Source organism: Pseudorasbora parva, chromosome 9 (assembly GCF_024679245.1).
Source record: "Pseudorasbora parva isolate DD20220531a chromosome 9, ASM2467924v1, whole genome shotgun sequence".
Classification (NCBI taxonomy): Eukaryota; Metazoa; Chordata; class Actinopteri; order Cypriniformes; family Gobionidae; genus Pseudorasbora; species Pseudorasbora parva.
The window spans coordinates 33,483,831-33,496,718 of NC_090180.1; the positions used below are offsets into that span (position 1 = coordinate 33,483,831).

Below are 12,888 nucleotides of genomic sequence, written 5' to 3' on the forward strand. Positions count from 1 at the left end.
CAGAATATGAGTCTGAAACTGCTCCATTGGGCGTGTTATTTGGGCGTGTTTCAACCGAACCAGGAAAAAACCTCAATTGGATAGACCTACAACCAACCAGAGCAACGGATTAAATGACGTATGCTGAAAGACACATAGTAGTGGGAAGTTTGGATCATTTTACGGACTCGGATCTTTGAATCTCCTTCGTCAAAATGAACAAATCTTTTTTCAAGTCGTTTTGTTTATTTCAGCAGAATCTAATTCTGTAACACTTAAGTATGGGGAATACATATTAATTAACGACTTTTGCCTCAATAAACTCCGAATTTACTGCTTATTAATAGTTAGTAAGGTAGTTTTTGTAGCGTTTAAGTTTAGGTATTGGGTAGGATTAAGGGATGTAGAATAAGGTCATGCAAAATAAGGCATTAATATGTGCTTTATAAATTCTAATAAACAGCCAATATCCTATGCATGTTAATAAGCAACTTAATAGTTAATAACTGAACCTCAAAATAGTGTTACTTATAATTCAAATGTCACATGTTAAATTCTGTAACACAACTAGTACTTATGCAAACATTGATCACATTTGGAATAAAAAAGAAATTATATGCTAATGCAGCCACAGCCAAACTTTAAGAAATTATTCATTAAAGGGTTACTTCAGCGATAAGCATATGGCTTTCTAGTAGAAACCCTTAAGTATATTCAAATGATCGTGTTCCACCCTCTCATATCCCCCTGAGATGAGAGATTTATGCATTTTGTTTCTGGAAAAATTACTCCGGTTACGCAAATATCGTCGATTTGCGTCATCTGTAAAATGTTTGGCCAGACGCTAAAGACTACAGCCAGTAGAGGGAGCTATTTCCGCATGTTTTCAACTTGGGGGATGGGGTCACACTCACAGCTCAGCTTGGCTCAGGCATTCATGGAAACGCGCTTTTTTAATTTCAATGAACTCAAAATTTAAAGGCAACCAGGTAACTTTTTTTCTAAATAATTTTTTACAGTGAAGATATAGAGAACAACATAGTGTTTCTACTCACAAATTCAGATGGAAGACCTCCAACAGATGCTTTAAATGCCATTAATAATGTGTGCTGATCCACAGCAGGAGAGATGATAGAGGACAAGCAGTTCACTTCTTATTCAACAACTGGCAGAAAGAAAGAAGAGACAAACGGTATGAACATTTGACATATTAGCCTGGGAAATGGTATAGAGAGAAGAATGAATCGGTTCGTCTCACTCATGGAAGAAATGAACAGAAAAAAGTGTTCAGATGACATTAGATGTTCTCTATAAGCGAAGACAACTTGAAGCCTGTCTCTCTATTCTGAAGGAGTAAATCTTTGAGGAGTTAAATCTGAAGAACTGACTGAGATTCAAGTTGCCATCAAGGAGCACATAGACAAGATTCAGAAATGTGAAAGCTTTGAGTTTAGAGTGAAAAAAATAACAAAGAATGAATGGTGGTGGAACAGAAACTGCTGCTTCATCTGTCAGGAAAAATGCCATGAATGGTATACTGCTGGAAGCCAAATTGATTCCAACAATGGATGGAATCACTGTTGCTCTGCAATAATCGTTCAAGTGTGTATAATGAACCAGAAAGAAGCTCTTCAGAGAGTGTTGATGTGACGACACTTCAGCATGGTGGTCACTACTAAAAGAGCTTTCCTTTGCATTCATTGCAGTTCATCTAAAAGAGCATTGTGCACGGTGCAGACTTATCAAAACTGTCTTGAACACTGTGCAGCGACTGCTCCCCCTGTGTGCGACAGCTCTATAAAAGTGCCTGTGTGACTTCATCTTTTTACAGCTTTTTTTTCAATTGCTTACACACTAAAATTAAAACTTTCCCACAATTAGCAAAACCTTACACTCAAGGAGCAAAACACTGGCCTAGATTTGCACAATTGGAAGCATATTGTCAGCTTTACACTTTCTGCAAAACATTACACACTGTGATTTGCAGAGCACTAAACACACTTGCATGCATTTGACACAGAAATGCATCATGATGTTCCTTGCAACTCCAAAGCAAAGGCTTTCAAATGAACACACCCATGAACCAATTGGTTAAACACAGCCACCAGGTGTGTGCACACACTGGTGCTTCATTCTAGACACACCAATCAGGTTTAAGCAATATAAAAAGGCAAAAGGTAAGTTCACCATGTCTTCAACAAAAATGGAAAGCAAAGTCGCAGTAAGAGGAAAATAGAGGATGAGAGGGGGAGCCCGTGGAGGAAGAGGGCAGAGAGGAAGAGATGGGAAGACAGGGGAAGGGGTAGAGGGGGGAAGAGATGGTTAGAGAGGGGTAGAGAGGTGAAGAGAGGGTTGGAAAGAGGAGAGATAGGTAGAGATGTGAAGAGAGGGGTAGAGAGGAGAAGAGAGGGGTAGAGAGGAGAAGAGAAGGGGAGACAGGGGAAATGGGGATGAGAGGGGAAGAGGGGTGAGAGGGGAAGGGGGTAGAGAGGAGAAGAAAGGGGAAGAGGGGGGTATGAAGAGGTAGACCTGGAGTAGGATGTGGCCAAAGAAGACAGGGACCAAATTTATCATATGCGATTCGGGCAACCCTGGTACCTATGGGTTGGCATTGAGAGAGACTGGACAGAGACTTCAGCCCAACATCGGCAGATATGTCAACCAGCAGCCATATCACCCTGTAGCCCAAGACTGGTTTCCCACTGAAGCTCAGCATGGCTGAGCCAGGTCAGTACCTGGATGGGAGACCAACTGGGAAAACTAGAAGCTGCTGGTAGAGGTGTTAGTGAGGCCAGCAGGGGGTTCTTACTCTGTGGTCTGTGTGGGTTCTAACACCCCAGTATAGTGATGGGGACACTATACTGTCAAAGAGCACCATCCTTCGGAGGAGACGATAAAGCAAGGTCCTGACTCTCTGTGGTCAATAAAATCTCAATAACAACCCCGGCATCCTGGCCAAATTTGCCCATTGGCCTCTGTCCATCATGGCCTCCTAATCATCCCCCTCTCACGATTGGCTTAATCACTCTTCACCAATCAAATGGTGTGTGGTGGGCATTCTGGCGCAATATGGCTGCCGTCGCATCATCCAGGTGGATGCTGTGCATTGGTAATGGTTGAAGAGATTTCCCCCTTCTATGTAAAGCGCTTTGAGTACCCAGAAAAGCTCTACAATCCCTGACAAAAGTCTTGTCGCTTGTGTACAAATTGACCTAAAGTGCCGCTGAAATATATTTCTAATCAAGATTCTTTTACAAGAAATGGCTCATTTTAATCCCACCAGCTTTTGTGATAATGTTTCAGTGAAAAAACTAAACTTTCAAAAAGTATTCTAATATTCACAGCTTGGTAAGGCCCATTGAGTCAATTTTTGCAAAGACATAAGTGTTGTCACCTTGTCATATGAGCTTCACCTGTGACTAATAATGGATCAATTAGGTCTCAAGTGTGTATAAAAGAACCCCAGTACGCTAGACCTTCACATCAACTGCAACTAGACCTCTGCAAACATGCCTAAGATTCACCCTGAGACTAAAGTTTTGATTATCAAGAGGCTGAAGACCAGATCCACTGCTGATGTGGCAGACACCTTCAATGTGTCTCAGCGTCAACTACAGAGGATAAAAAAAAGATTTGAAGAGACTGGAGACGTTTGTGACAAGCCCAGGCCAGGCAGACCCTGCAAGACAACTGCTCGAGAGGACCGTTTGTTGGCTCGAAAATCCAAGGCCAGCCCATTTTCCACTGCAGCAGAGCTCCACGAGACCTGGTCACCTGAAGTCCCTGTGTCAACCAGAACTGGAAAAATCATGGTCTGGGGTTACATCCAGTAAGGGGGTGTGCGAGAGATCTGCAGGGTGGAAGGCAACATCAATAGTCTAAAATACCAAGAAATCTTAGCTACCTCTTATATTCCCAACCATAAAAGAGGCCAAATTCTGCAGCAGGACGGTGCTCCATCGCATAGTTCCATCTCCACATCAAAGTTCCTCAAGGCGAAGAAGATTTAGATGCTCCAGGATTGGCCAGCCCAGTCACCAGACATGAACATCATTGAGCATATGTGGGGTAGGATGAAAGAGGATGCATGGAAGACGAAACCAAAGAATATTGATGAACTCTGGGAGGCATGCAAGACTGCTTTCTAAGCTATTCCTGATGACTTCATCAATAAATTGTATGAATCCTTGCCAAACCGCATGGATGCAGTCCTTCAAGCTCATGGAAGTCATACAAGATATTACATTTGGATCTCACAGCACCACAACTTAATTTGCTGACATATTTTTGTATTTGCAGTAAATTTGTTCAATTTCTGTATAGGCGACAAAACTTTTGTCTTGCCAAAATTTGACCTTTCTGTCTTGATTAAATGATAAATATTTTTTCTGTGAAAATTATTTATTTCAGTGCATTAAACATCATTTGGGAGGGTTTTAGCTTTTCATATGAGCTATTTCTAACACCAATTAATTAATTAAAAGTCAGGTTAATATCAGGTATTTCTAGAAAATAGATAAGCGACAAGACTTTTGTCAGGGACTGTATATAAATTTAAATAATAATAATAATAATAATTATTATTATTATATAAAACACTAACCTTTGAAAATGCATGAATGAATCAAATGATCTTACAATGTGGAGAGAAATAAACATTTGAAGAGATCTAATATTATAATGATGTAGCTACCAATATCAATATTAAGTTATCTAAATCAAAGGGAAAGAGTAGGTTGAAATAATGGACAAATGTCAGCAGCAGTGGCATAATGAAACAAAAGGGAGGTATTTATATTTTATACAAAACAGAGTGTGTGAATTAAGAGAAAATGGTATGCGTAGGAAAGAACAAGCCATTTTAAGCAGAATAAAAAATGGGGCATTAATTAACTACTCTTCGTATTATGGGAAAATAGGCAATGTCCAGCCATTCTTAGGAGTATGAGTCAAGCATGCCGAGCATGTTTTAATATTTTGTGGAAAGTTTAATCAAGAAAGACAAGAAATGATGACCCCTTTATAGAGTTTAGGGCGAGTGGAGAGAAATGAAAAGTATTTTAGAATTAGCAGAGCAGGGTGTTTTAAAAGTAACCGGATTGGACAAGAGAATATAGTGTAAAGGGAATGTATTGCTGTAGGGGGCAGTAATGCAACAAATAGGATGCAAGCTGCCGTAAAAGGTTAAAGAAAAAGAAGAAGAAGTGCATATGAGCAGATCCTGCACTTCAGGGTGTCACGCGCCAGCGGAGCAACGGCCATTGAAATGAAATGGGCTCGTGAGCAGATACAGCAGCTCAGACGGCAAGAGGAAAGCTGGAGTAACGGTAACTGTATTCATGATCTACAGGAGTTTACACAGTATGAATAATCTAGTAGTAGTTATGCCAGCTCTGGTAAAGCCAGTGAGTCCATCATGTTTTCTAAGATAAAATATATGTTTATGGCGTTTATGTGCTGAATATAGATAGCCTTATAGATGAAGAAATAAGTGACAAATACTGAAACGAGCTGTCTGGCATCTGAAATGTTTTCCCCCCCCCAGCATAAATAAAGAAGTCAATAAACACGAGACAGAACAAACAAACAATACTGAGGTTAGAAATAAGGTTTCAAACGATTTAATTATTTAAAATTCATTCAGTCACTGTATTTGTAGCCTACTGTAGGCTACATTTCATATGTTTTTGTTGTTGTTATTAATTTCAATGACGAATGTGTAACTGACAGCCTACTGAAAATCAAAAGAGAGAAACATTTTATTAGTTATACAGTATTTTTTTTTTTTTTATACAGTAATATTTTTTATATGATATTGATGTATAAAATGAAGCAATTGGAAGAGCAGAATTTTGCATAATCATTACAAAAATGACAATACTGAATATGTAATGTCATGTTATAATAGAAACAGTGGCATCAGTAAATGTATTTATGAGAGGTTAAACACCTTTCTAAAGGTCTTCACAGAAACACCGTCAGAAAAAAAGGTTCAGTGTTATTTCACACAGGCTGTGAGTTTATGGTTCATATCCTCTCAAGTCAAACACCTTTTTAATATTTATAATTCACACATGTGAATTACTAAATACTAATAATGACTTTCTGCTGCCACAGTTTCCAGGTGTAGAGAATCAGCAGATGGAGTGACACTGTTGTAAAGATGGAGTTTATTAAAGAGGAGAGTGAAGACACGAGTGATGCAGAAACATGCAGAATGAAAGATGAAGAAACGGAGGAACAGAGAGGTGATCCTTCTTCACTCTTCATTAATAAAATTTGTTTAACTCTCAATCTCTAGCGAGCGTTTGTGTGTAACAAACCCTCAGATGAAGGATATTTAAATTGGTCATTTATGTAGTAGAAATGTGAAATTATTTATAAATGCTAATTTATTCTGGGCTCATGTGGATGAAAGACAACAACTCCCCTAATGCACTTGCTTCGCTGCTAATGAGGCCGCTCCCAAAGTCACAGCTACTGGTTATCACTTGCTCACTGCGGCAAGACCCACACGGTCATTTGAATATACTACCGGGTTTCAACTGATACAAAGCTTAAAGGTGCCCTAGAATGAAAAATTGAATTACCCTTGCCATGGTGAAATAATAAGAGTTCAGTACATGGACATCACATAATGTGAGTCTCAAATATCATTGCCTCCTACTTCTTATGTAAATCTTGTGAATCCAAAACTACACCGGAAAAAAAGTGCTTCTCAACCTAACGCCAACTGTGACGCAAGCGTTGAGGATCATTTATATGCACGCCCCCAACATTTGCATCTGTCCAAACATGTACATTGTCAGGCGGAAATGGAGCGAATCATCAGGTACAAGCTGCTCGCATGGACACACTTCATGTTCCCAGCTGTTCAGGAGACCTGAGGACTTTAATTATCCTTCCCACAGATAAAAAATGTCAACAGTGATGGTTGATGTTTATAATCCGATACCACAACAATTTAATTCAAGATTGTTCGTTTGTTTGGCCCATTTCAAGCAAGCTTCGCTCAGCGTCTTAAACTGAAGAAAGTCAATTACAGCTGTATTCCTGCAAGCAGTAAGTAGCGATTTTATCCACTTATTGACTGTTTAAACAATTTCTGATAAAATTGAAAGTTTCTTAGAGAGACAGCATTGCCTAGATAATGCGAGATGCTAGTACAGTAACAATAGATAACACCAAGTAGTGTGTCTAATGACAAACGGTAATATTATTTTGTATTACAAAATAAAACCGTAGATACTTTGCTTAGATCATTCACTCGATCCTTCTAGCAAACATCACCTTTTCCACCATATAATTTAAAACGATAGTCATTTGACAAGGCTCATTTTGTAAAAAATTATATATTTAAAGTTTATATATATAAAGTTATATATTTATATTTTTGAGAACTGAAGTATTGTGTTTCCTATGATGTTTTTGCCTATTTTTATTTCAGATTAGGCTACATCACAGTCACGTAACGTTAGCCTGCGTTGTGACTAACGTTATATAAACATGCGATATCGTTGACGAAAAAAGACAAGTCTAAAATGTAGGCTGAATGACACTTTAAGCAAAACATCTCAAATGGAGATTGATAAAATGCAGCTTACTTGTTTATTGGTGTTTTCAGATCGTCGATCCGTGCGCGAGAGAGAGCTTGCGTGCGTATGGTTGCCAGATTGGACATGTTTAGGCAAAACCAGAGTGCATACAGGTTTTTTTTTTCACAGAAAAGCTCTGTTTGGGGGATTTAATTACTGAAATCTGGCAACCGCACGAACGCAAGCTCTTTCTCGCGTGCGGATGATCTGAAAACACCAATAAACAAGTAAGCTGCATTTTATCAATCTCCATTTGAGATGTTTTGCTTAAAGTTTAATGTAGTCGGTCTGTGTTCTATCAGGACGGTCATGACTCACGAGGCACTTCACTGAACTGCTGAAATAAGCCAATTAGAGCAGAGCTCAACATTAATATTCATGACTCTTCCAAATAAGGCAAAAACAGAGCATTACATCCTAGGGACGATTTATAGGGTTTTAAATGGACCTGTAAAACTATGGACAATTTTTTCCCTCAAATAAGCCACATACCCTCTATGTAGATATCAGAGAACAATTTAACATATTGTTTCAAATCATTCTAGGGCACCTTTAATGGTAATCATTGAAGTAACCCTTTAAGAATTACTTGAACATCTTTGCACCATGTTGCATTCGATGCAATAACAAACAGCATATTATTTTAAGTGGATAATCATGATAAAATGAGCCCAGAAATGATGTATCGCATTACACAGATGTTGAGATGATCTGAACACACACTTGAGACGCAAGTCATGTCAAGTCGCAAAGATGAACAATAATAATAATATGACTATTGTAGTTTTCACTAGTGTCAGTTCATGTGTTTATCTGGAGCCCTAATGTTTGACCTATTGCTTTCTGCCATGAAACTGGGTCACCCAAGTTTCTCATTTGTCTGAATTGACTTTAGACCTGACGGAAGTGAAAGGGGAGAGTGAAGAACTGAACGAAGTGGAGGAGGATCATCAGAAGGTCATAACGGGAGAAACATCATTGAGTCGCTCACAGACCAAAAGCGATTTCTCCAAAAAAACAGCAGGAGCCAAAAAAACACCCTTCATCTGCTCTCAGTGTGGGAAGTGTTTCACACTCAAAGTGAACCTTAAAAGCCACATCAAAATTCACAGCGGAGAGCGAGATTTTTCCTGTCTGCAGTGCGGAAGCAGATTCTTCAAAAACGCAGATCTGAAGAGACACATGCAAACACACAGCGGAGAGAAGCCTTTCAGCTGCCCTCACTGTGGGAAGAGCTTCACACGCAAAGAGAGCCTGGAGAATCACATCCGAATCCACACCGGAGAGAAGCCCTTCACCTGCCTGCTGTGCGCCAAGAGCTTCATACGCAAAGGACACTTTAAGAACCACATGCGTGTTCACTCCGGAGAGCGGCCATTCACGTGCCACGATTGTGGGAAGAGCTTCACTCAGGCCACCGTCCTCAAAAACCACCAGCACTCGCACTCGGGAGAGAGACCGTTCGGCTGCGGCCAGTGCGGGAAGAGTTTCATTTCAGCCAAGCACCTGAAGATCCACCAGAAGATCCACCAGAAGCTTTTCTTATGCTCTTTCTGTGGAAAGATGTTCTCGCAGCTGGGTTACCTGAAAGAGCACCAGAAAATACACAGCGGCGAGAAAGCTCACGTCTGCTCGGTGTGCGGGAATAGCTTCTCTAGAGCCAAATATCTGAAAGAGCATTGCAAGGTCCATACTGGAGAGAAACCCTACAAGTGCTCACATTGTACCAAGAGCTTCAGTCAGTCAGGGAACCTGAAAATACACGAGAGAGTTCATACCGGAGAGAAGCCGCATCGTTGTCCACCATGTGGAAGGAGTTTCGTCACATCCAGTGCTCTGTTGACTCATCGAAGAAAATGTCGCCAAAAGTTGTCATAGTGAGCAGAAGTCAAGAGTGGGAAATTCCAATGAACTGAAGTGTCATTTGCTTCTATATCTATGTGGACAGATACATTAAACATGTTAACTGTGTGTAGTGCCATTAGTTTCCATCCACTTATTTATATGCAAATTTTGGGATATTGCATAAAAAAACACTGGATGGAAATGCCAAGATGTGCATACATTTAAAAAAATTGCATAAACATATGCGCTCAATTGAGGGACATAGTTGTTTTATCCAGTAACAAGATATGTGCATAAACTACAATGGGAACACTTAAAATCCTTCACAAAACATCACGTGACTTTCCCTGAGCAGAGGCTGCGATTGGATAATTGTACTAACCAGCAGACCAATGCCATCGCAGCATCTCAAATGTTAGTTTGGTGGCTCTATGGCTGCATTTACACTGCAGGTCTTGATGCACAATTCCGATTTGGACCTATATGATATAGACCAGGGCTATTCAAATCTTACCAAATTTGAACCCTGTTCAAACACACCCACCTGGGATTTTCTAATGATCCTGGAGACATTAATTAGCATGTTCAGGTGTGCTTGATTAAGGTTGGAGCTAAACTCTGCACTGCATTGGCCCTCCAGGGTAAGATTTGAATAGCCTGGGTGTAGACTGTTGTAGCCTAGAAATCTAGACGCACCCTAGTGGCAGCAAATCTAATCTGCCCGTGAGTGTCGTCTAGCAACTCTCAATACCCATCTGAGCTGTAAACGCCAAACTCTGGTCGCACCAATCACATCGTGTATAGAGTCGGTGGGCGGGGCTTAATATAATGACGCCAGAGTTGTGCTTGCGTGCTTCTAGTCAACACAGAAGCTGGATGTTGTCATTCGAATCAGCTTTGACTGCGACTCTGGAAGACTTGGAGTTAAGCTTTTCTCTGAGAAAAGAACAAAGAACGGCACTGAAGTCATTCTTAAAAAGGGAAGATGTGTTCTGAGTTTTGCCGACTGGATACAGCAAATGTTTAATCTATCAACGAGCTCCATTTCACCTTTGTTGCTCTGGTTGGTTGTAGCGATATCCTATCACGTGCAGAGGGAGTTTGAAAAACAAACGTTTATCCTCCCCTCGGATTGAGCCCTGTCTATGGTGAGTTTCCAGACCAAACATCTTGATGTGGGTCTGGCTTGTCAGTCTAAGACTGTTGCGCTTAGATTGTACATTATAAAATGGCCATAAATGAGAGCTAAACATTGTATAAAGCCATTTAACGAGCACAGAAAACAGATTGAGCTGTATCTCAGTTCTGTGGTAATAAAATGTGCTGGGGAAAAAGCTCTCAATTCAAGAGGGATGATATAATCAATTATTTTGGCCACAAATGCAGGATTAGGTTTCAGAATTACCCCTGCATCCCAGGCATGAACTGCACACACGCTGAATGCACCAAAAGGGCATGGATCTCGTTTACGTGCTAACCGCAGCACTGTCTTAAACGACAATATTTTGAATTCAATCTTGTCCAACGGTTCAGATGGGGACATTGAAATTGCATCAAGTACTAATTCCACGTACCATAAGGGGAAATCGGTTTTGAAAGTGGCAAAGCGTGGCGCTTACCCTTCATGCACCTGCATACTAAAGGATGTTGCCCAACAGTTTCGTTATCAAAACCTATGTGACAAGCAGATATAGCAGCCAGAAACACTTTAATGGTTAAAACGCTTTCCCTTGGTCTATCAAATCCTGCAAAAATGGCAGATCGACTGCCACTAAACACTAAAAGAGAAATTCTTGTTTAGCCATGCACCAGCGTTCAAACACGCCCAACTTGCACTCAGAAAGAGACCTAGTAGGCGAAGCCCTAGCTTTTTTATGGTCCTGGTAACACTGCCAGACAGACCGGTTGTGTTAAAATTGAACCACTCACTGGTCAGGCCCATTAGCGCCAGGCGTTCTGGATGAGGATGAAAGATCTGCCGGGGATGATGGAGCTGGGGCTAATTTGCATATTCATTATTCATTTTATACTAACTGAAGTAAGGGTGTAGAATTCATAATATTTTAAGGCATTAAGAATTTTTTTTCACTGGAAGAAAATGTTTAAATGTCATTTTGGTGAACAAATAAGATGAGTTTTAAGGGATAAAACTACAGGGGGACTTAAAATATCTTAACTAAAATATGTAAATTACATTTGTATATATTCAAAATCAAAGATAAAGATTGTGCTGAATGTCACCGTGCTTATTTTAAGTCCACATATAGTGCAAACAAGAAACAAGGTCGAGTTGTCGTCTTACCCACACAAATGTGCAATGCTGTTTGCGAATGTTCGTTGGAATGGTTTCGGGAAACACTGACTCGTTGAACAATGATAACGGAACTTGCTGCCAATGCTTTCCGGAAACACCCAGAGCGTTACTGACAGACTGAGAAGAGACGAGCTGCACTAATGGAGAAAATGGGAAATAACCAACATTCAAGCAGGAAAACCTATTCAAATAGAGCCCAAAACAACATCAAGACTTTGTAAAAGGGCAAAATATGGCCTCTTTAAATATACTTGTAAGTTTAGTTCTGGTGGTGTTTGTGTCAAAGTGAGAAAAACGTTCACATATTTGACACGTGTCAAAGCAATGATAATGAGCCACAGTTTAGCTCACATAGACTGATGCTGTGATCACTGTGTGAAGAGTTATGAAAAGGTGACTGAGAAGTGAGTCCTAACCTGAAATGTACTCGAGAAACACAAATAAATCACCATATCTGTAAAGCAGAGGTGGACATTAACTAAATACATTTACTTGAGTACTGTACTTAAGTACACTTTTTGAGTATCTGTACTTTACTGGAGTATTATTTTTTTCTGAAAACGTATGATTTTTACTTCACTACATTTGAAAGACAAATATCGTACCTTTTACTTCTCTACATTTCTATCAAGGTCGAAAGTCGTTTCTATAGCAGCTCTGAAAGTCGGAGGATGATATTTTCCTTCTTTAAAAGGTTTTTTGTCTGTCAGGAATCACTCTTATAGGGTCATATACATTTCCCCAACTTTTTTTGAACACTGATCTTGTTCATAGCCAAATGGAAGAAGACGGTTCTTAGGCACAAGTGTGTGCTCCCATAGCCATACTTTAAACTTATGTTTCAGTTTAAAAAAAAAATCGAGATTAGTTTAGTTTGCATACACTTGATGCATGTCTTATAAAATATTAAAAATATAAACGTCTGGGAGAAAGAGTATAGTAAAAATGGGAGATTATCAGATGTGTATTAGTGTATTGGATCTGTGCATTCAGCGTTAAAGTGACAGCAGCTTTGTAAAGAGCTTTGTAACTTATATACAAGTATTTAAATAAGTTTAAGTTAGTCGTATGCTAGTTTGTCAGATGGAGCATCACTGACTGGCTTAAACCCTGATGACTGTGCATTTATACAACAATAATAAAATAATGCATTGG

General features: G+C 39.7%; 1 protein-coding gene across 1 annotated transcript; it reads left to right on the forward strand.

Moving 5' to 3' along the window:
* Positions 1–5,068: 5,068 nt before the first annotated feature.
* Positions 5,069–12,733, forward strand: LOC137088915 (gastrula zinc finger protein XlCGF57.1-like). The gene is made up of 3 exons (XM_067452292.1): positions 5,069–5,306; positions 6,097–6,227; positions 8,470–12,733. Exons 2-3 carry the CDS (start codon positions 6,143–6,145, stop codon positions 9,450–9,452), a joined length of 1,068 nt encoding a protein of 355 aa, XP_067308393.1. The 5' UTR covers positions 5,069–5,306; positions 6,097–6,142; the 3' UTR covers positions 9,453–12,733.
* The last annotated feature ends 155 nt before the right edge of the window (positions 12,734–12,888 follow it).

Excerpts from the sequence above, each read along its gene's own strand:
- LOC137088915 (XM_067452292.1), top strand. The coding sequence starts at position 6,143 with ATGGAGTTTATTAAAGAGGAGAGTGAAGACACGAGTGATGCAGAAACA. Across the intron at positions 6,228-8,469 it reads AGAAACGGAGGAACAGAGAG|ACCTGACGGAAGTGAAAGGG; the intron begins GTGATCCTTCTT and ends AATTGACTTTAG.